Source organism: Eschrichtius robustus, chromosome 5, assembly GCF_028021215.1.
Source record: "Eschrichtius robustus isolate mEscRob2 chromosome 5, mEscRob2.pri, whole genome shotgun sequence".
Classification (NCBI taxonomy): Eukaryota; Metazoa; Chordata; class Mammalia; order Artiodactyla; family Eschrichtiidae; genus Eschrichtius; species Eschrichtius robustus.
Genome location: NC_090828.1, coordinates 558,299 through 580,575, shown reverse-complemented (window position 1 = coordinate 580,575; position 22,277 = coordinate 558,299). Strand labels below are relative to the sequence as shown.

The window sequence follows — 22,277 nt, the reverse complement described above, 5'->3', positions numbered from 1 at the left end:
CACCAACAATGAAGCGATGGCTCAGGTAACAGCCTCGAAAGGGCAAAAAGATAGTGCACAGCACTTTATTTTTAGAAACTGGGATATGAGTTCCACATAAGGGGGTGTCCACATACCTAGGGTATCAGAGGCTGAGTGAGATGAAGAGAGCAGAGGGCACCCGTGCAGAAGAGGGGGCAGCCACAGGAGACTGGGAACACACACGGTGACTAATCAAATAAGTAAATATATTAGGGACACTGGCACCTAGGATTGTCACTGTTGGAAAAGGGAGCTACCAATTCGGAAAGGGAGAGACTGGAACGAACCCTGTGGTATTAGATAGAAACCGAGGTTCTGAAATGAACTCATGTCTTTCAACATACAGAAATGTAAAAACAAACGTGTTGTAAGTACACAGGCATCTGTATATCTGTGTGTGTGCACGTATACATGTACGTGCACACACACCCACACACACACTCCATCTCTGTCCACTAAGAGGGCCTGAGTGCATTAACACCCCAACAACAGCCCAACTAGTGCCCACATTCTGCTTCTCTGAGTACCAACTGTCATAAAATGGAACCGGGCCTCCTCAAAGAAAAGGCTGATTTCAGGTCTGGGGCAGGAAAGCATTGTACATGAAGAGCCCAGAGTACCTTGCTGTACAAGAAAGCAAGAAGTATTAAGTGAATGATGGGGACTTATCCAAGCCAGGACACAGGAGCTGGCTTCAAGGGGCTCCCACTGGCCAAACATCAAAATATATAATGATAATAAAAGATGACAACCAACTGAATAAAATGGGAAACTCTTAGCCTGCACTGATAAAAACGAGTAAATTGAAAGTTTGATAGGAACAGACACTCAGTTTCAAAAGCACCTCCCCCCACAGTACACTTATTAATCACAAAGACTTCACGGTGGAGAAGCCTGGCAGACACCACCTTTATCAAGCGAGCCGAGCAAGCACCACTGGTAACGGGACAAATCGAAATCGCGTGCCACCTGATACGACGCCAAGAAGAGAAGAACCCAGCATGCCTTCTGTGTTATTCCAGCCGAAGACGCAAAACCTGAATCGGATCAGAAGGAAACAGACAAACCCACTCTGAGGGACACTCTGCAAACTAACCGCTTGTGGTCATCAAGTGCCAAGGTAAGATGGGGCAAACGCTCCAGTGTAGGGGAGACTAGAGACCTGACAAAAAGCGTCAACACAGGGCTGTCATCTGGGTCTTTCTGGTGAAGCGTGAACTGGTCCGAAGGTAGCAAAGTATTCATGTGTGTGAGCGGTTGTACTAAGCGTCTTGTTTGCAGGAAACACACTGAAATAGCCAAGGGTGATGAGGTTTCATGTCCCCAAGTTACTTGCAGGTGGTTCAGAAAAAAGTGTTTTGTACCATACTTGAAACTGCTCTTAAAGTATGAGAATTAAAAAACATTTCTTTTAAATAGAGAAGAGTACTACTTTTGTAATTAGAAAAAATAAATGCCTTAATTTGGAAATAAACACATTGAGGTAGGAGGGGGTGGCAAAAGACACTGACCATCCAACTCCAAGTCAAACCCAAGTTTAATAATGTATTTCTGACTATGAGTTCACCTATTTACATCAGTGCACTTCTCACTCACATTTTATGGAGCATAACAAAGTTTTACCTCAATTTTATAATATTGTGATGATACTAAAGCCTGTTTACACATCATTTTTTCAAAGTTCATGAAAGCAGATTTTTATTTTATTTTTTAAAATTATTTTTAATTTTCTTATTTGTGATTTATTTAACTATTTATCTATTAATGTCTATTTATTTATCTATTAACTTACTTATCTATTTACTTACCTATCTATTTATCTGTTTACTTATCTATCTGCTGCACCACCGAGGCATGTGGAACTTTCCCAACCAAGGATCAAACCCGTGCCCCCTGCAGTAGAAGCGTGGAGTCTTAACCACTGGACCATCAGGGAAGTCCAAAAGTAGAATTTTAAACCACCAGACAGTGTCAAGAAAGCTGCTGACAGCACCACGCCAACATGCTGAGCAGCACACCCCAAATGACGTCAGGGTCCACAGCGGGACTCCCCGCCGGCTCCTGCAGAGGAGGAGGGAGGCCTGCGGGAGAGCACAGGTGCTCCGAGAGCTTTTCAGACACCACATGCAGAAGGAGCACAACGGACGTGCCCATCTGAGCCAGCCACCAATCACAGACTGTTCTCTGGGCGAGAAGCAAAACTCAGAGACACCAGCAGCTGGAGCCAGCCATGCCACGTAAGGGACCATGGCCCAAGGAGAGGGGAGCGATATTTAGGCTGGGCAAAGAGACTGACCACTCAGTCAACAACGGCTTAAAAGAGAGAAAAACCCTCACATACCCCTACCACTTCAGGACTGGGGTGAGGAGATAACAAGACAAGCAAAGCTACCTTTGTGAATTAAAACAGTCCTATAAGAAGCCTTCTAATGCATATCCAGTAAGTTCTAAATAGGCTAAAACCAAAATCATACATCTTCAATAAAGCCATACACCAACTGACACCAAAAACCTAATTACTACACAATCCTGTGAGATTTGATGGAAATTCCCACAGATCACCACCGAATCCTTCACATGCCATTTCTTCCTTGAAGATGTGGTCCTAATACTACCCACACAGTGGGGAACCATCCAGAAGAAATCAAGGGCTGGAGGTTTATACACTCTCTCCAGCTCAGCGGCATCTTTGGCAGGTAGGCATACCTGAAGCCCCAAGCAACCAAGGACGAGAAGGTGAGGCTGTCACGCCACGCTGCTCCAAAAGCAAAGGCACGTCTCATGGGTCAAAGGAAAGCCAACCAGTGTTTTCAAAGATTAGAAAGAGAGTGTTGCCTTTCCCAGTAACACCATCGTTTCCTCCCTGCCCTATCTTTCAGAAAAGAGCTACACTTAACCCAATCTCACAGTGATCATCTCCAGCACCTGTGAAATGAAGGGATGGCCCCAAACAGCAGCAAGCCTGATGGGTCCCCTGGCTGCAGCTGGCTCTGGTCTGGACGTCCCAGAGACCGCCGGGCTGAGCTTAGGAGCCAAGGGGCCCTGGGCACCGGCGGCCTGGCAGCACCACTGAGCTCACCGCTCTGGCGACAAAGGCAATACAGCACTGTGGTCTCAGGGGCAGGAGAGTCAGCTCCAAGCAAAAGCAAATGTATCAACACAGAAGCCTTGTTTCTAAAGAAAAAAACTGTATTCTTCAAACTGATCTCACACACACTGATTTAAGCCAGTGCTATAAGAACATCTAACTAACCTTACACTTATGAGAAAAAGTCAAAACAGTCAATATAATTCAGTAATTCCATCTGAAAAGTGTTTATAAATGAGCTAAGTATTAATAAAATTAGAAAGCATGTCACATAAGAGTGAAATGAACAGTAACATACAAAATAAAACCAATTAGGAAAACGCATCATCCTTGATTTTGTTCGCACCTGACCTGTCATCACCTAACACCCCACGTCCAGGAGTCAGTGCACCATCTCAAGTGAGGGAGAAGTGAATTTAAAGTCCCACCCAGACACCTCAAAGCCTTCTATTTATAAGTTACAGGACACCACCAAGTTAAAGTTAACACGGTTCATAGCTGTCAGAATGGTACATCAGAAAGACAGGAAAGATCACATAGAGCCATCCTTTCCTCTTTTATTACTCTTTTTTAATTTCTAAAGAAAAAGAGTTAAAACAAGGACGAAAAGCTTTCAACTCTATACATCAAGGAATCAGAAACCACACCCTGTATACTGAGAAGGGAGCCCCGAGAGGGAGAGCCACTTCTCAGCGAGTCACTCACCTCCATCAGAATTTCAAGAACAGCAAAAAACGCCAAATACACGACACCCTTTCAAAAATTATTTCTTCTAACTCTGCACTTGCATTGCTTTCTCCTTCCCTCTGGCCTCTGCTGGTCCTGCGGGGCCCGGGGGTCAGGGCGTGTTCTCCAGCTTCCACTTCCCCCAAGGCTGTCTGCTGTGGTAACCTCCTCAGGAGCGCAGCTCTCTCCAGAGCCTCTGATGGAAACCTCCTAAGAGGCCAGAGCAGTTGCCATGCAAGCCGTTGCTACCAAGGCACCTGCACGAAGACTGCTTTCCCTCCCCCAGGAACCATCCACCCAGAGGTCTGCAGGATGCCTAGGGGCAGGGAGCTCGGCACTACGCCCCCTGGCACCTGACCCTCGTTAGTCAAAGAGATTCCTGACTCACAGCGCCCTCCCTCCCACCCAGAGCCCTTTCACTTAACTCCAGTCGCCCAGGCCAAGCGATGCACAGGCCTAACGGGTGGTGCACAGAACTTCCCTGGAAGGGCACAACAGGTTATGCAACAGAGGTAACGCTGCACACTGAATGCCTCTGGCCAGAGGTATTTCCTTCCTCCAGAAAGAAACCAACAGTAGTAGCACTGGTCCAGCCCGCACCGTGTCTAGAAACTCTAAGTGCCGTCGATGACCTTACAGCTGGGAAGACAGCGTACCCTGCCCGTGGACAGAGCTGGGCAGCGGCACTGCTACGCGGAGTTCTCCCTCGGCCAGCAGAGCGAGGCCAGCTCAACCCACGCCCCAAAACGAGATGCTAGAAGCTCAGAGAAAGGAATCATGCCGATACAACTGAGGCGGCATAGAAAACAGGCAGGAGGACACTTGGCTTCCCAAGCATCGGTGAGCCCCACGGCACTAAGCTGCACTGCCGCAAAGAAGGCCCGTGCTCAGCAACGTGCTGGCCGAGCACATCCAAGCTTCTGGAGAAAGCTGCACTACAAAACCATCTGTGAAGCCCAGAGTCAATGGTGGTTGCAGAACACAAGAGCAACAGGTTGAGATGTGGCCTACAGACTGCTTTATTTCTGTGTCCAGCACACCCCTCAGAGCCTAGAAAGCTGCTCTGGCTTGCAGCAGCCCATGGTAATTCACCAACGGTCAGGAAAGACAAGAGTCCAGAATCAACACTGGCCCGTCTGTTCATCCCCTCCAAACACATAGGGCACCTGCCATAGCCAGGATACCCTGCTGCACCAGGGGGTCCAAAACAAGAACAAGTCTACCAGTGGCTTATCCTGTAACCCAGATGAAGGGTGGGGCAGGTAAAGCTAAGGGGGGACTTACCCCACCAGACCTGTGTAGTCATACGATGACATCACGGAGGCAGCCCGAGGCGGTGGAGCGGGGTTGCTGCGATAGGAAGATGGAAACACCAGTCCAGCAAGAGTGAAAGCTGACGCCCTGACGGTGGCTGAAGTCTGACCGACAGCAGCCGTTTACAGGTTACTGCAGAGATGGGCCCTGAGTGCTCAATGGCTTTAGGTCTGGGACTCTGATTTGTTCACTTCCTTCCGGGAAACCTACTGACAGATATGTACTTGGTGAAAAATAAATGCCTGATGAGGAATCAACGATATTCAAAATTCTAAGGGACACAGACCAATTTTAGTGTGTTTCCTTCAGGGGAGAATATCTACCTTGCTGCAAAGGCCTGGGTGGCCCCGCTCCTGGATATTACATCACCTCTGGATCCCAAATTTTAGAGAAACTCTAGAGATGCTGAGAGGAAACACTAGGTAAATTGTCAAGGCTGAATGTTTAAATGTGTGAACTTCTGAAAATGAGGACCAAGACAAGGAAAAAGAATCACAGATCCTGACTTCTCTGTGCCTGTCTCCTGTCCTGCAAAAGGGAGCGGACATTAGCATCGACCCTTTGGTGTCACTGTGAGGATTATGAGGGCTTACATGCAGCGCTTAGCCCAGGTCTGGCAGAGTAAGCCTGGGGAGAACTTTCTGTGACCATGGCCCTCCTCGGTATCTGTGACAGCCACAAGAACTTTGGCAGTGCAGGCAGCACAGCAGTAACTCAGCCGCACCTGCCAGTGGCCTCACCCTACCAGGCTCCACTCTCCTTGACTGAAAAACGGGGCCTGTGACCGCTACATCCTAGAGCCCTCCAAGGAAGGAGCCGGTAAAGCAGGACTTCTCAACCTCAGTGCTGCTGACCTTGTGACCAGGCAGTTCTTCCTTATGACCACACAATTCTTCCTTGTGGGGGCTGTCCTGGGCACTGCAGAATGGTGAGCACCTCTGGCCTCTAACCATGAGATGCCAGCAGCACTCCCAACTCATGACAACCAAAAATGTTTCCAGATATTCGGGGTGGGGGGAGGGGGGTAAGATCGCCTGGTTGAACCATTGCTGGAAATAAAGGTCCTGATGCCTGGCATGTAGGAAGCAACAAAAAAAGCTTTAATAGGCAAGGCTTTTTGTATCACTCGTGCATCCTTGAAACAGATCACAAAACGGGATGCTGTATGAGTGACTATTAGCTCCAGATGTCACCCTTCCAAGCTGAAAAACTAAGTTTCTGATAAACTGAATTGCCCAAGGGCGGGGCGGGGCAGGGGGGGGGTGCGGAACGCTGGGAGGGGAGGGGGAAAGGGAGGGAGGAAACGAATGAAGGAAAGGAAGGAAGAAAGAAAACAAACCACCTCAGAGACTCCTTTCTTATCTTTGAGAGGAAGAAGCTAAAGTCCTACAGATCAAGAAACACCCAAAATCACAAGGCTGATTAAGAACAAGTTTAAACTGAAGTACTTACAGGTCTCCTGACTCCTGGTCCAGTGGAGGACGACCTTCCCCACCTGTACAAACATCTCCACCCTCTGCCCTGTCTGGTAGAAAGAACCAATGCCTAAGACCCAAGCACCGCTGCATGTCTGACAAAGTCCACAGCCAGGAACGTCTAAGAATAGCAATTCACACAAATAAAAGGCAAACCTGAGAGCACTTTCAGAAAAGAATCCATCCTAATTGCTCAATGGCACTTGCTACCTAACTACTGGTTTCTGCATCAGCAACTTCCTGCCTCTCCTTGACCTAGATGAGGGCTGCTGTTCCACCTGCGGGGTCTCAGGGCACAGATAAGCCTCCTGAGAGGATCCTGCACCCATGGCAGAGCCTGGGATGGGAGGGGCAGGGGCCATGGGGACTACATTCATACCAGTTTTATTAACTGATAGCATGAATATGATAATACGGTCGACCAAAGAATGATCTTTAGCATAAAAATATTGTAGAACACAACAACAGAAATAAAAATTGGCAATCTTCCTGATTCTTCCTCAACAAATATCTCCAAAACTACTGTTTTATCTAATATTTTTTCTTGGATATATTAATACGCGGTCTAAATAAAAAATAAGATCACATTACATGCATTGTTTCACCACTTGCCACACTTACTTCCATTTAAAAATGCATATGGCTGTCTTTCCAAGTTTTACACACAAGTTTACCTATGTTAACAACTGCACGTTGCATGGAATAACCATGAAATCACCCCCCTGCCGTTGTTTTATTTTTTTCCGATTACAAGCACTGCAGAAAAGAGTACCATCTACTCACTCGAGCCTGTACCTCGACAGGTTAAATTCCTAGAAATACAATTACATGATGACAGGAGATGCGTGGATAAGCACTGCAAAGGCAAAATTTACCCTCCCAATGAATTAAGCTATTTACACTCCACGACATCGCGATATACCTGTCCCCCTCACCTTCGGTAACTAAAATGGTCACGTTTATTTTCCCCAGTCTGTAGGGGAAATATGATTTTAATGTCAAGTCTTTGATCATCAGTGAAAACTAAAAATCTTGCTCTGCATACTGGCCATGTGAACTTCTTGACTGTGAAGACCGGCCTATTCACAACCTCCGTCCACTTTCCTACCAGGGCCTTCAGCACACATTTAAGACAATGTAAAACCCACAGCTGGGCTATAAAAGGTGTAGTAAATAACAGAAGAACAATGAATTTAAGTGCAACTCAAGTTGTAAGCTAAAAATAACATTGCTAAAGGGCAGCCAGGCAAAAGTAGTAAGAAAATACTGTCAAAAAGGACAGTTTTCTGCGTTTTGTTCTTTTTATTTTTTGGCCTCTCATGCCTCTTAGTCAAAGGGTGTGGTTTTTTTCCCCTCTGGAAAGGGAAATAGAATCTTTGGACTGGGGACACCAGTTACAGTGGAGTGATGGGAAACCATTCTGAAGACAGGGGAAGTAACTTCTTCCATAGTTATTGCTAAGATTGGTGGCCTTCTCCCCTCACTTGGCCCCCAGGCAAGAGGCTAGGAGGTATTTTTCTGGAGAACCCAAAGAGACTTGAAGAAGCTGACAGGGTGCTGTAAGGAAACGGCCCAGCCAGATGCCTCTACAGCGAATGTCACAGTTGGCCAGCCCCAACAACCAACCACAAGCTCCGAGTCCCTCTGACATGTAAGCGGGCAAGCAAACATCACCGGAGAGCCCAGAAAAGGCTCTGATATGAAAGCCAAAACCGCAACACAAAAAGCAGCCAGAGGCAAGCAGTGACTTTGGGGAAAAGAAAACTTTGAAACTCACCAATGTCCTCAGAAAGGTAAGAGGAGATTCTATATCCATGGACCAAAAACAGGAGGTTATAACATAGGAACAGAAAGAATAAGAGAAATCTCCTAGAAATAAAGAGAGAAAAACTCAATAGAAGGGTTAAAAGGTCAAGTTGAGAATATCTTCCAGAAAGAAATGGGAAACCTAAGAAAATCAGACTGTCAATCCAGAAGGTCCAATAGTTGAATTCTAGAAAGAGAAAGAAAGTGAATGGAAAGGTATGAAGGTAATAAATCAAGAAAAATGCCCAGCACTGAAGAACAGAAGTTTCCAAAATAAAGGGGCCCAAAGGGCAGGCAAGACACGAGATGAAAACAGACTCCAAGGGACATCACTGCACTGGGTGCTCTGAATTTCACAGAAAATCCCTCAAGCTTCAAAAAAGAAAACACAGTCACATATAAAGGCTCAAGAATCAGAAAGCTCTAACACTTCAAGGCTAACACTGGGGGATGGAAGACAGAGGGGTAACCTCTGATGTCCAACCTCTCAACACAGGTACAAGGGCAGGATAACGCATTCCAGACATCCAGGCTCTCAAAATTTTATCTCCCAGGCAACTCCTTGTGGAAGTGCTCCATCAAAATTAGAAAGTGAAAAAAAAAAAAGAAAAAAGAAAAAAAAAAATCAAGAAAGAGAAAGACATGGGTTCCAGGAAACTGAGGGCAGTGAGATCTGCAGTGAGATTCCAGCAGGTTGGAGGTCTGCGCCTACTGAACTCGATCAGATAAAAAGAACTGAATTTCTTGAAAGGAGATTTAGACAACTAGTGAATTTGGGGTTGACTTTTGGTGGCAAATGCATATAAAACTAAGAAAACAACAAAAACCACTGATAAGAACTTCAGGGAAAACAAAAACTTCTCCAGGAAAGGAAAAGTAATCCCATCACACCATTTGGCCCAACTGTGAATGGTACCAGTAGTCAGAATATAAACACTAAATACCTGACGAGCAAATTAAAGGTGCACCGGCTTTGGGCAGCCATGGATTTGTCTGCAGGGCGAAGGCAGAGGGGTGAAAGATAGTGAAAGACGTCACATCTGCTCTCAGGGTTGAGTGGAGAGACAATGTGTGGGACAGGGGAGGGAAGGGCAGGAAGTGAGCAAATCAGGCATGGATGTGACAGACAGAGGCAAAGACCAAAGCCACCAGCTAGGAGACCAACGTGGGTGTTCTGCAGCGGAGGAGACATGATGGGAGGAAGGAAAAACTGACAGTTTTTGTTCCTTACAAGCTTTTCCAGATTTACTTGATCTTTTAAAAAGTATATGAAGATATAACCTTGATTTGAAGTAAAATTAAGTTTTAATGTTAAAATCCAAATGAGTGCCAATAAACAGTATTAAGGGAGAGCATGCATGGCCAATGCATTGTTATCAAATTAACAGCAAGCATCAACAAGATGACTAACATGACAGGATACCCAGACAAGTCTGGCTTGTCTTAAATGATACTTGAGGAACTTTACCTCACCGGGTAAAACAGCGGCCGACTAGGAATATCACCTCTAAAATGTCTCTGATATTAGAAATACAAAAAGGAAAAAAATAAATGAAAATCCTGCTTTACCACAAAGTAACTTGTGTAATCAAGTTTTTAAATGTTACACACTGAAGAAAGTTTAGTTCTTTTCTTGGCTTTCAAATGTTCAATGTTGTGGTGCCTTCATAATTCAAGAGAAAAGGCATTCTAACACATTAAGGTTCTTTGGCTGTCTTTCCACACTTGGTCAAAAAGTTTGACAACATGCTCCTTGGACTTTTTGCCACCAAAAGTCAGCAACTGAGAATTCAGCTGTGTGCTATGTTTCTTCCAGGAGCTTGGTTATTTCTGAATAGGAAAGGGACATGCGTTCCTATGATCACTAGCCCTGTGAGGTGCATGTGTGCTGAATGGGCCATACCAAATATAAGCATCACTCTGCACTTTAAAAAGTGTTCTCTGCTCAAGCCCTTTAGGTAAATAAGTTCCAGCTGCCAAGCATTAATGGCAAGTCTATCCGATCCACTTGTGACTAAAGATCACAAAGTCATCTTGGTGGACAGTGTAATCATTTGAAATGCCGTCCAAGTCAGAGTGTCTTAGGGCATTAAGTCCTTCACCATTTGAGATGCCAGCAGCGTACCAAATTCTCAACCTCTTGCCCATATATGCCACCCCCTAAGTGGATAGCTGTCACTTGTCCCCTTTGCATAAGCCAGTCTTCTTGTCTAGAACACCCCATCCTGCCAACTCCACCTGGAAAAACTCTTATTCATCTTCTAAACCCCAGTTTCAGAACCACATTCTTTGTGAAAACTTTCCAACAGGTAATCACTGCCCCCTCTGTCCTACCTCCACTCCTTGTACATACTTCCATTACTGCACTCAGAACACCGTAATCTCTTCCTTTACAAGTGAATCTCCCCTACCAGACCATAAACTGCTTGAGGAAAAGAAAAAAAAAGTCTGTGTCCTCTTTACCTCTGCATCCCCAGAACCCTTAACAATGTCTGGCACACAGCCATTTCCAATAAATTTTTTTTTGAAATATTTTCTACTGTGAAAGAAGTAAAGCCATGAGGTCAAAGTCAGACCGCCAGAAACCCCAAACAACAAATCCAAAGGAAAAAAAATACTTGATGATTCAAGAAGAAATTCTCCCATCAGGACGCTGAGAAGTCAGCCTGGCCCCCTGGAGGGGGCACTGTGACCGGGTTCCAGCGGGTCCTCGAGTGCCCAGGAATGTGGGCCAAAGGCATCTTAGGAGTGCTCTCCTTACACGCGCTGCTCCTTTACTCAGGTGACCTCAGCCTGATTAGAGAAGAGGAGGTAAGCCCCATTCGGGACGTGACACACAGCAGAATTAATAGTAGTTACAGGGAAGTTTAATCTTCACTATTTTCAATGGCTTTCAAATTTTGTCCTTCAAGACTTGAGGGGGTATGCTCAGTTTTCTCCAAACCTAAAGCTCTCATGACACGTGGGTGGTTGATGTCTCAGATCCAGAGAACTGGGAGTTCAAATGACAGAAGCCACTCTGAACCAAATACCTTCTCAACCACTTTAACACTGCTTCCAAGCACCCTAACATTAAGCGTACTTCGTAAGGGTAGCTGGGGTTGCTTAGAGTGTTCAAAGTGATCGAACATCAACCTGAGCGCTAGGCTTCATCCAATGTCTCATTAGCCCGGTTCGCTCCCATAAAAGAACACTGAGCGTATTTTGTAGAACAGCACTACCAGTTGCCTTAGACAAAATCCTAATTGTGACGCACCCCGTGTTAACAGGGCCTCAAGAAAGCTACCTGCCAAGAGAGCGCCCGTCCGTCCTTAGTTCTGCGGCAGACACCCAAACGCAGGTGAAAGCAACGCCTGAGAGTTTTCGGCAGCTCTGCAGCTGAGGACACAGAAACCCCGCAGCTCAAGGGTAAACCATCCTGCTCCTGAAGATTCCTCTAAGACTCATCTACACTCCTTCGGACGTTTCATCTGACCATAGCGTTGCTTAATAAAACACAGAGGTCAGTTTTCCTTTGGTTTTACGTGGTGCCCGGACACCACGCACAGGCCGACTTCCCCACCTCCTGAGTCGGCGGGGAGAGGACACCCGGCCCTGAGCACTTTGCCACTTTCCAAAGACACCCTGTCAGGACGCTCTACGGTCACAAAGAGCTTCAGGCGCCCCCCGCTACGCGACCGCCCAGAAAAGACTCCAAAGCCGTGTTTACTGCCAGTCGTGGGTAACCCAGAAAGGCTTCCTGTACGAGGGCGTTTGCGCCCACCCTCCCAGCAAGCATCGGCCAGCTGCTGGGCCTGCACGCCGCGTGAGGGGGGAAGGACGCCCCGGGCCGGTCACGCCCCCGCCGGGCACGTCGCCCTCCCGCCCCCGAGCCGCGCCGCCGCAGTGGACTTGGACGCGCCCCCAAGCCTCACCTAGCGAAAGCGAGGGGCCGCCCGCCCTCCCCCCTCCCCGTCGGGCGCGGGATCCAGCCTCGGGCGCACGAAGGCCAAGTCCCCGGGGACGGGCGCCCAACTCTATGGTCCGCGCACCAGTCGCCGACCCCCACGTGACCCACGGCAGCCAATCGAGGCGAGGCCCGGACCACTGAGACGACGGCGGCCCGGGGCTAGAGCAGCCCCGCCGGCCGCTCGCCGTCCCTCCCCAGTCCCGCTCCGGTGCTCCCTGCTCGGTGCTGCCGCCATCTTCCTGGAGGAGAGGACCAGAGGCGAAAGGTCCCCTCCCCGTGGTCGTTCCGAACTCTTACCGTCACTTGCCCTCCCCCCGTCCACCTCGCTTCTCACCGGTCATTTAGCTCCATCTAAAGAAACGCTCTTCCCCCCATTCTAGTTATTCACAAAGCAATGAATTACATTACCTGTTCCACCCTTATCAGCGTAAGGAAACGAAGCTCATAAGATAGGAACTGTGGCGAAACAGGGACGAGCCGCCATCTTGGTAAAGGAGAAGAGGCTACGCTTGACCTCCCCCCCACCCCCGGCCTCTATATGGGCAACCGCCGTGGGAGGGGCACGGCGCCTGCGCAGAGGCGGAAACCGCGGACGAGCCTGCGCCTGCGCACTCGGAAGCTGGCGGATGGGGGCGGGGAGGAAAGCGTTGGCAAGGGGGCGGATCGACGCGTTGACGCAATCCGCCCACGCGCGGGGGCGGGGCGGGGCGCGAGTCAGCGGCCGGTGTTGGGCGGATCCGCGGCGCGGTCGGTCGGCGCTAGTTCTTCGGTGCGTCCGCGGTGAGTATCTCACCGTGGGTCTCGGCCGCCGTCGGGGCGCGAGCTGTGGGCCGACGCAGAGGGGCGGTGGCCGGCTCGGGGCGGTGGTCTGTCAGCTCCGGGGGGGAAGCGGGCGGGGCCCCTCGCACGGTGTGGGGGAGGGGCGGCCGGCCCGGCATCCTGGGCCCTCCCGAGATCTCCCCCCATCCCCCCATCCCCCGGCGCTCTTCTCGCTCTTCCGGCCCCTCCTCCGCCCTTCTCGGCCCTACCGGGTCCCGGCCCCCGCCCCCCGGGCCCTGGCGCCGGCGGAGGCGGCGGGGTGTGTCCCGGGCGAAGCGGAGTGGCCCCTCTCACCAGGTGGGAGTTACGTGGGGCGTGGTCAATAATGGGCCTGGGATGTGGAGCGTTCGCTGGCGGTCGTGGTCCGGGAGGGACGGTGCGGGTCGCGCTAATAGGGGCGCTTCCGCTTCGCAGCCTCGCGGCCGAGAGGAAGCTCGCGGGGCGCTGGCCGCCCGCTGCACTCAGCAGGCCCCGCCTGGCCGCACACAGAGCGGGAGGAGAAGGAGGAGGGGAGGGGAGGGGAGGCCCCGCGCAGGGCCGAATCCGGAGGGACGGGCGGCACCGCCGGGGAGGGCCCGTTCCCCTGAAGGCCCGAGATGGGGCCGACCTGTGGCCGCCGTGGCTCAGTAAGGCCCGCAGGGCCGCCTGTTACCTTTACGGCCTCAGTTTTCGTCGGTGCCTCGCTGCCTGGTTTGTGTTCCCAACACGTGGACGCGTGACCCAACCGCGCTGACTCTCAGTTCCGACTGCTGTGGTCTTTCTCACCTTTGGCCTTGGTTCAGAGCCTGCCTTTTGCCTGGAGCCCGCTTACCTCCACCGTTTGCTTGCCTAGTTCCTGCTCTGTTATTCAGGACTGCGCCCGGGTTAGACTTCTTCCCCCTGAAATAGGTGTCCGCCTGCTGTCAGCCTCTGGTGGTCCGTGCGGTTGTTGTCCTGTGAGGGGCAGGGGTGTGTGGACCTGCCCAGCCTTACTTGTTGCCTAGGACGGTGGTCAGCACGAAACAGGTTTTCAGGTATCTCTTGAACAACTCACATCATTATAATACCTCAAGACAAGCTTAATGCCCAAAGCAGCCTTGCCATCATAGGGAGAGATGTATGATGGTGTAGGGGTCGTGCAGGCTGCTTTCCTGGTGTTTGTAATTTAAGGTTCGTTATTTTCGGTTTTGGTCGCTCCCACTTAGGCTTTCTTTGCACCGCCCAGCCTCCTAACTCGCAATGAATTACGGCAGTGGTCTCTTCGGCCATAAAGTTACCCTGATTTTCTTTTTTTTTTTTTTCCCGTTTTCTGTCTTGATCTCTCAGCGAGCACTGCAGGCTAGGGTAAAGAACAAGGGCTTTTCAGTCAAATCAGATTTGCATTCTGACTGCTCTTGAACTAGTAGGGTGACCTAGGGAAGTGGGGATGGGATGGGCGGGAACCTCCCTCTGTGGACTTCAATAAATGTGATTCAGGTCCTTTCTATACTCAACTTGAAAGACAGGAACTGCTGTAAAAGGAAAAGTTGGCTTTTTTTTTTCTCCAGAGAGAAGGGGACACCAAAGCTCATTTGGCCGCAGAATTGGGGTGAAGCCACTTGTATAGTCTTACTATCTCATTTTGTGCTCATCGTCATACTTGTCACTAGAGAAAACTCATTTGATTGTGGGGTGCTGCCCTCATGCTGTTAAGAGTGTGGTATACTGTACATGGAACTCAAATCCAAAGGCTCTGAATGCCAGATGTTCCAAGGGCTCTGGATGAGGGACTGTGGACCTTTGGGTCCTACTTTGCAGGGTCGTTTGTGGATGGGGATAGTGAATGTAAATGCAAGGATGACGTGTCAGTGGATGGTGGCTTTGGGTAGTCCACTGATACACAGAAACGCCAGTAGCAAAGCAAGTTTCTGTTGCCGAGAATCCAGTTTTAGCCGTCTGTTCTTTGTCCCCTTTTGTTTTAGAAAAGTTGATTTCTTCTGTGTGGATTGGGGTGGAAGTATTGCTCTGTGGAAGAAGGAAGCCATGGGTCAAAGAGAAAAAATGTTTTAAATAGTTTCTAGTATCTAGAATGAGTGCGTAAATTTTTCATTTGACCTAATTTCTGAGGTTTGGGGGATCTGATTGATCTGCATCCAAGGTTTAAACTAATCACAGTGCTTTGCATTTTGTGTTGCTGGATCAAGGCTTTCTCACTGAAAACCAGGCACTTCAGAAGTTCAACATTTTTCATTCAACTTTCATTTTACATTAGTCAGTTAATAACTTAAACTGTTGGAAAACTGTAGTGGATCCAAATTATGTTTCAGGAAAAAATAAAAACCTGAGTATGAAAGAAATAGGTTGTGGTAAGAGAAACTTGGTAAAATTAAAGCAAAGTTGAAATAAGTGTTTTTTTGAGAATTAACATCCTGTTCCAATAATATTACAATAGTATTCTCCACTTCCCCGTATGTGTGCATCAAGATAGGTTTTAAGTGGGAGGAAACCGATAGGAGTGATGGTCCCCTTCTCGACTGCTGAGCAGAATAAGGGCCTGCGCATGCGTAGGCTCAAGGTGCAGTACCGGCAGGGTGCTCACGTGAAGTTGGTTGGGAGTACAGGCAGGGGCCCAGAGTTGAGTGACGAGCGGGTGTGTGGACGCTCCGGAGCGACTTTGATGGTAGTCCTCTGCCCCTCCAGGTTGGTGTGAAATCACATGCGTGTGATAGCTGGTAAGGCGAGAGCCTGCTCTTCCTTTCTATCCTCAGGCATCTTGTCTCCAGGTGAACTTGAAAGTCATTTTATCCAGTCCTTTAAGAAAAAAAAAACCTCATCATTAGGGAGTCCAGCTGGGATTGGACCACACTTATCTACTGATTTAAGAAATAAAAAATGATTTGGTTCATGCAAGGCCTGTTTTCTTTCTGAATTTGTTCCTACATTTGTTTTGTTTTTGCTCTATTATAAACGGCATTTTCCCTCCGTTTCCATTTCTTGGTATCCATTGCTAGTGCAAAATAGAACTTTTGAGTTACACCTGTCCTGTATGCAGCCACCTTAAGTAAATTACCACATTCTGGAATCTTTTTTAACCAAAGTGTTTGTGGGGTTTTTGGTGTGTATTCAGTCATATCAGAAAAATCATTTTCACTAAACCTGCCAGAGTAGCAGTAAATAATCAGGGTGAGACTGCAACATCAGAGTCTTATTTGGATCCTGCTTCAAATGAACAACGACGAAAAAAAGAGACAATTAGGAAAATAACCCTGGATATTTTGTTATATTGAAGGACTATTGCTAATCTTCCTCATGATAATGGCTTGTCGCTTTTCAGTCCTTATTTTTAGAAATATCTAGTACTCGTTATCAGGGATCCGGGACAGTGGTTGAGCAGATATTTGAGTTGGTAACTGTTGAATCTGGAGGATGGGGTGGTCCTTGTGGCTTTTGTTTTACTTTTGAATATGTTTGGAGTTTTTCATAAGTGTTTTAAGATAACTGTGGTGGTAATGGGTATCCTTTCCTAATTAGTGATTGTAATTTAAATAATTTAGCATCTGTTGTTTAGAGGATAACGTTTGCCGTTGGCTTCCGGAAATATATTTAAGCAGTTTCCTCACTTAGTGTTTTTATTAGAGTTGGTTGTTGGATTTTATCACATGCATGTTTAGCATCCATTCACATATGGTTTTCTCCTTTAATTTGTTGTAACAGCTTGTATTGATAGATGCTTTTGGTACATTTCCGGGATATAATTGCTAGCAAGTATTTCATTGAGAAATTTTGCATTTCTGTTCATAAGTGAGATTGACCTGCAGCCAGCCAGCTTGCTTGCTCTTTCTTCTCCGTCTGGGTTTGTTGTTGGAGTTGTGCTGTCTTCATAAAATAACTTGGAGTGCTTTCCCTTTTTCTGTAGTGGCTTAAGTGACGCTGGCGTTATCTGTTCAGGTTTGGATGGAATTCAGGTCTAGTTCTGTCCGGTCCTGGTCCCTTTCTTTTTTTTCTTTTTTTCCCAATTCTTTTTTTTTTTTTTTTGGTCGCGACATGTAGCATGTGGGATCTTAGTTCCCTGACCAGGGTTCGAACCCGTGCCCCCTGCATTGGCAGCGCAGAGTCTTAACCACTGGACCGCCAGGGAAGTCCTCATTGGTAACTTTTTCTTCACCTGTTCAGTGGCATTTGTTCTAGTCAGGTTTTCAGTTCTTGCTTCAATTTTGGTAATTTACAGTGTCTAGGAAATCATCCATTTCTTCCAGATTTTCTAGTTTGTGGTCATCTTTATACATGTGGTCTCCTGTGTCTGTGATTATATCTTCTTGTTTTTCCTCAAAGGAACTGGTGAGGAATTTGTTTTAGAGAACCAGCTTTTGGTTTTATTTACCCTTCTATTGAGTTATTTTTGGTGTTCTTTAATAGTGAAAATATGTAAAACCCAAATTCTCATTTGAGTCTATTAAACTTTACTGTGCCCCACTGATTTTGCTTTTATCTTCTTTCCATTGCTTTCTAGATAACTTATGGCTTTACTTTTATTCCTCCTTGATCCAAGGGTTATCCAGGAATGTTCTGAATAACCAGGAGTTCCTTTTTATCTTTGTTTTAACAGATCATGATCTGAGAACACTGACTGTAAAAATAACTTTGCATAAATTTTCTTCACAGCAGTTATACGGTAAATAAAGTGTTTTTCTTTAGTCACCTTTCTTTATCTATTGACTCAAGGTTCTCTATAACAGTTAATTCAGATGTGTCAGTGGTCTCAGACCTCTGCCCTTGCTCATACTGCATGTATGGAGTCTGTCCAATTCCGAGAGAAGCTATTAAAGTCTCCCACTTGAATTGTATTTTTGTCAAGTTCACATAGTATTTTTTCTAGTCTTTGCTCTATGTATTTATCTGCTGTAGGTATTCATAGATACGGGTTTATGAATGGTTTATCTTTATAAATTGTTCCTTTTATCATGACCACACTTTCCTTAAATCCCAACTGGGTTATTAACAATGTCTCTCCCTGTTCTTTTGTGTTTGCACTAGCTTGGTATCTCTTAGCCTGTCCCTTTGTTTTCAGCATTTTTTTTTTAGCTACTTTGCTTTAAGCATATTTCTTCCATGTAACAGACCTTGGTTTTCTGCTGTTCTCCCTCCACCCCGCCACCCCCAACCTGTCTCCATCTTTTAAGGAGAAAATTTGCTTCTTTCACATTTAGGCTGGTGACTGATACTCTTGAATTTTTCTGTTTCTTTTCCATATTTTTACTGGTTTGATCAAGTTGCTGTTCCATATTTTTCTCTTAATTTGGAAGTAAGTTTTTTTTAATGGCTACCTTCTCCTTTTTTTTCGTTATCGGACACTTACCTCTTTATTATTTAAAACAAAGTGTCCGCTGCTTCTTCTGCCAGGACCATCTATCTATTTTCCAACTGACTGCTCCCTTCTCCCTCTTGAAAGTTTTACCTCTCTGCTGTCACTCCTGCCCCCAACTCTGAGGTTTTGCTGAGGAAGTTTAATATTTTAAATTCTGGACTATGAATAGTGCTCCCCTAGGATGTTCCTTCTATTCAAGAGATCTTAAGTCACTCGTGTAGTACACAGTCCCAGGGAAACTCTGGGATTGCTCTTCCTGGGAAATTTTTCTTCTGTTATTACTGTTTTCTTTTCCTCCAACTTCCCCTTTTACTTATCGGAACTCTTACTGTTAACAGGTAGATTTCCTAGATTTTGTCTCTGAGGCTGTCTTTTACCCATGATTTCTCTCCCTGCTGTTTGCCTTGTGCACTAAGATTTCTGATATTTGGTCTTCCATGTCACATTCCGAGTCTCTACTGTGACCTTTCATTTAGTTCAGTTACAGCAGTTTGGGTTTGAAAATGGTGGATTTTAGGTCCAGAAAGTTGTGTTTGAATTACTGTGCTTGCATCTTCATCATAGCGATACCGTTTCTTGGTTCCAGGTGTTGTCTTCCTCCTCCTGCAGCTTGGCTGTTGAGCTCATCTTGGAGGCAGGGGGACGAGGGCACACTCACATGGGCCTGTCACCTTAGCCCTCGAGTCCTCACACCCAAGGTCTCTGTTCCCAAGCTCTTCCAGGGTTCACTGTATTCTTTTCCTTCCTTTCTGGTTCTTCCTTCTGAGGAACCCTTCATCTTCTGCTTCTCTTGCTGCCTAGCGTTTCTGCTGTCCTGGAAGCTTGCCTTGATTCTGCTGCCTAGGTTGAAGCATTTTGGACAACCTAGATGGAGCTTTACCTGTCTCCTTAGTCAGAAGTGGTCCTTCCTTTGCACACGAGCCTGCACCCAGTACTCCTTCCCCGCCTTTAGTGATGATCTGTCAGAGCACAAAGCAGTTTGCAGACCCCTCCCCCTCTTCCCCTTTCGTTCCTGCCAGACGGATGAGAGGGAGAACCAAGACTGTATCCTTACCTTCTATGACGTCGTACCACAGAGCTAGAGAGTTACACATGCTACTGCTGTCTTGACCTTGGTTAACCATTTTTTCAGAGGTGGTTTGGGAACATGTCCATTCAAAAAGGAAACTTGGGGGCGTGCAGTATTCAGGAATGTTTCAGCCTGGGGGAAATAGGGAGGCAAGAAAGTGAAAGAAGTTTTCTCATAAGTTTCTAAGCGCCAGAAGGAATCAAATTTGACTGCATTCACATCTCTTGACTTTGCCACCAAAGGTTAGCCAGCAGACCCCACATCTCCCGAGGCTTCAGAACTATTGTCACACTTCTCGAGCACTCAGGTGCCTTCAGTCCTTTTTCCTTTACTTGTAAGTGTAGTTGTGTTGCTGTGTGTGCCCCAGTGTCAAGGTCCAGTTCTCAGGAGCTCAGGAAGTCTCCAGCATACAGCAGACAGATGGGCTCCGACAGGCACCCCTTCCTTGTACAAAGCTTTCAAAGAGAGAAAGGAAATTACATAATTCCAGAGGTTATGGGAATTTGTCTTTTTCTCCTGTTGCTCCGTAGTGCCTAACGCATAATCAGTACTAAAAAAGGTATTGTTGAAGACATGGAATGTATATATGTATACATGTGTACAGATGGTCGCTTTCATTAGCTTAATTTTTTATATCTAATTTATATAATGAAGTGATAATTTCATCATTTCTGGGGAAGTATTTGACGTAATGAGAAGCTGAGTGAAACAGAAGCTATTGATGCCTCATGTAAGCCTTTTTACATATCAGTTCATGTTATTGTATATGTGTATGGATGTACATGTATTTTTCTTTTTTTTAGACAGATTGACAAAACTTCACTAAAGATGTCTAAGGTAAGAGATCACACTTCATGTATCTACAGTATAAGGAGAAACTGCTTTATGGTTTGAAACCTTTTATAGTCAAGATTTTTATGATTCATTATTTTTAATATAACTGATATTTGATTCATTAAGACAGAGTTCTAGTTTAGCAGTCATCCTAAAAGCTGTGAGCTTGCTTTTTTCAGATTTTCAATTTGTTTCTAAAAACATTAGTGACAATCCATTTAGCCTCCCTAGATCATTCCCAGCAGACCATTCAAGTAATAATTTTAAAATTGTAATAATTCATCATGATGAAATTTATGGGGTTCTCAGACTTGATAAATTGGCTTACGTCAGCTGTTGCAAATTAGCCCAGAGCCCGGAAAGGAATAGGTTCTAAAAGACATGCTGAGAAAAGCAGAACTTGTAGTTAAAATTGCAAGATTATTGTTTCTCTTTACCTTTTATTTTTAAGTCTTCGGGTGTTTCTTACTGTGATGCGCAGTCATAGTGATTTTCATTTTTTATACAAGTGTCAGTGTGGAACTTTGATAAGCGAAAAAGAAAATAAAAATTAACCATAATTCCATTATTCAGAATAACTGCTTGTAACGTTTTGTGAATATTCTTTTTGCATGTGTGACTATATATTTACAAAAGGTAACCTTAAAGGAAATACTATTCTAAATCTTGCCTTTTACATTTAATAAATCAATTGCTGTATCTTTTTTTATTTCTTCCCATTTTTAGTATATCATAGCCTAGATTTCACTGTTTTACTATACTTTTTTGAAGTTCCTTGTGTCAGGTATCCATCTGTCAAGGAATATTGACACTTCAGCGGCGTCCGCCGTGACCCCTTTCTCACTCTCAGTCTTCTTTCTCTTGGTCTGTGAAGCTAGATTCTCAGAATCCCACCCCTACGTGGGCTGCCTCACCCTTGGTGGGGCTCGGTCCCATTGAGCTAGGAATGCAGCAAGAGACGTGACTGTTTCCTGGCTACTTTTCACAAGTGCACCACTCCTGGTACACGAAGTCTTTACTTTGGAAGCTGTTCCTTAGCGAAGTTTGTTGAATGAGACCACTGTAAGTGTGGCCTTACTTTGTATGTCTGACAGATTTTCCTTCAACTCTATAGACAATTTTTTAAGTTGAGATTTGAAATTGTACTAAGATGAACTAAGCATGTATCTTTTATGTATTGCTTAATTGCTTAACAGAAATGTTATTTTAGGTCAGCATGTAGGCATGAAATGATACTGGATTGGTTTTTCTTCTTTTTTAAATATTTTCAAATGAATACCATCAGTTTTCTGATAGCAGTGACTTTTTGGAAGTATCGATTTATGTGTATACTTTTTTGATTTGTGAGAACTAATGATATCTATGTTTGTCACAGGTTTAATAATGTCTTAAAAGCAACTAATAAGGTGTTTATTTGTTCTTTTTTTAGCAACAACCAACTCAATTTATAAATCCAGAAACTCCTGGCTATGTTGGATTTGCAAATCTTCCCAATCAAGTTCATCGAAAATCAGTGAAAAAAGGTTTTGAATTCACGCTAATGGTGGTTGGTAAGAAATTAACTTGTACTCTCAAGTTATTAAATATGTGGGTATCTCCTTTTCCCAACCTGTGGAGTATAATAACGTGACCTATAAAGTCACAGGGAAGATTCCTTTGTTGACGGAGTCAAATAACTTGGGAATTTGAAAAAAAAACTTCTTTAGAAAATTTTGCTGAAGTGCAGAATTATAATTTTTCTGTCATTTCCTTGCTTGTATGTAGTGAAAGTGTTTGCTCAGTGTGACAGCTGGCCTCTGAAGCCCCCCCTCCCACCCTCCAAATCCTTGCTGCCTGGTGTCCATGACGCTTTC

The 22,277-nt window shown here is 45.9% G+C and overlaps 2 protein-coding genes across 5 annotated transcripts in view; one reads left to right on the top strand and one right to left on the bottom strand.

Annotated features, from left to right (window-relative positions):
* Positions 1 to 12,911, bottom strand: part of HDLBP (high density lipoprotein binding protein) — a 67,408-nt gene extending 54,497 nt beyond the window's left edge. The window contains exon 1 of one of the 2 annotated variants that reach the window (XM_068544057.1): positions 12,788 to 12,911. The gene's annotated coding sequence lies outside the window, so the exon portion shown is untranslated. The remainder of the gene's footprint in view (positions 1 to 12,787) is intronic. The other variant, XM_068544056.1, reaches the window with a different exon arrangement.
* A 160-nt stretch (positions 12,912 to 13,071) lies between these two features.
* The window catches only part of SEPTIN2 (septin 2), a 32,704-nt gene continuing 23,498 nt past the window's right edge, over positions 13,072 to 22,277 (top strand). The window contains exons 1-3 of one of the 3 annotated variants that reach the window (XM_068544058.1): positions 13,072 to 13,159; positions 20,398 to 20,427; positions 21,854 to 21,974. In XM_068544058.1, coding sequence (XP_068400159.1) covers positions 20,419 to 20,427; positions 21,854 to 21,974 — 130 coding nt within the window. In that variant the 5' untranslated portion in view covers positions 13,072 to 13,159; positions 20,398 to 20,418. Of the gene's footprint in view, positions 13,160 to 13,414; positions 13,496 to 20,393; positions 20,428 to 21,853; positions 21,975 to 22,277 lie in introns of those variants that run through there. The other 2 variants (XM_068544061.1, XM_068544060.1) reach the window with 2 other exon arrangements.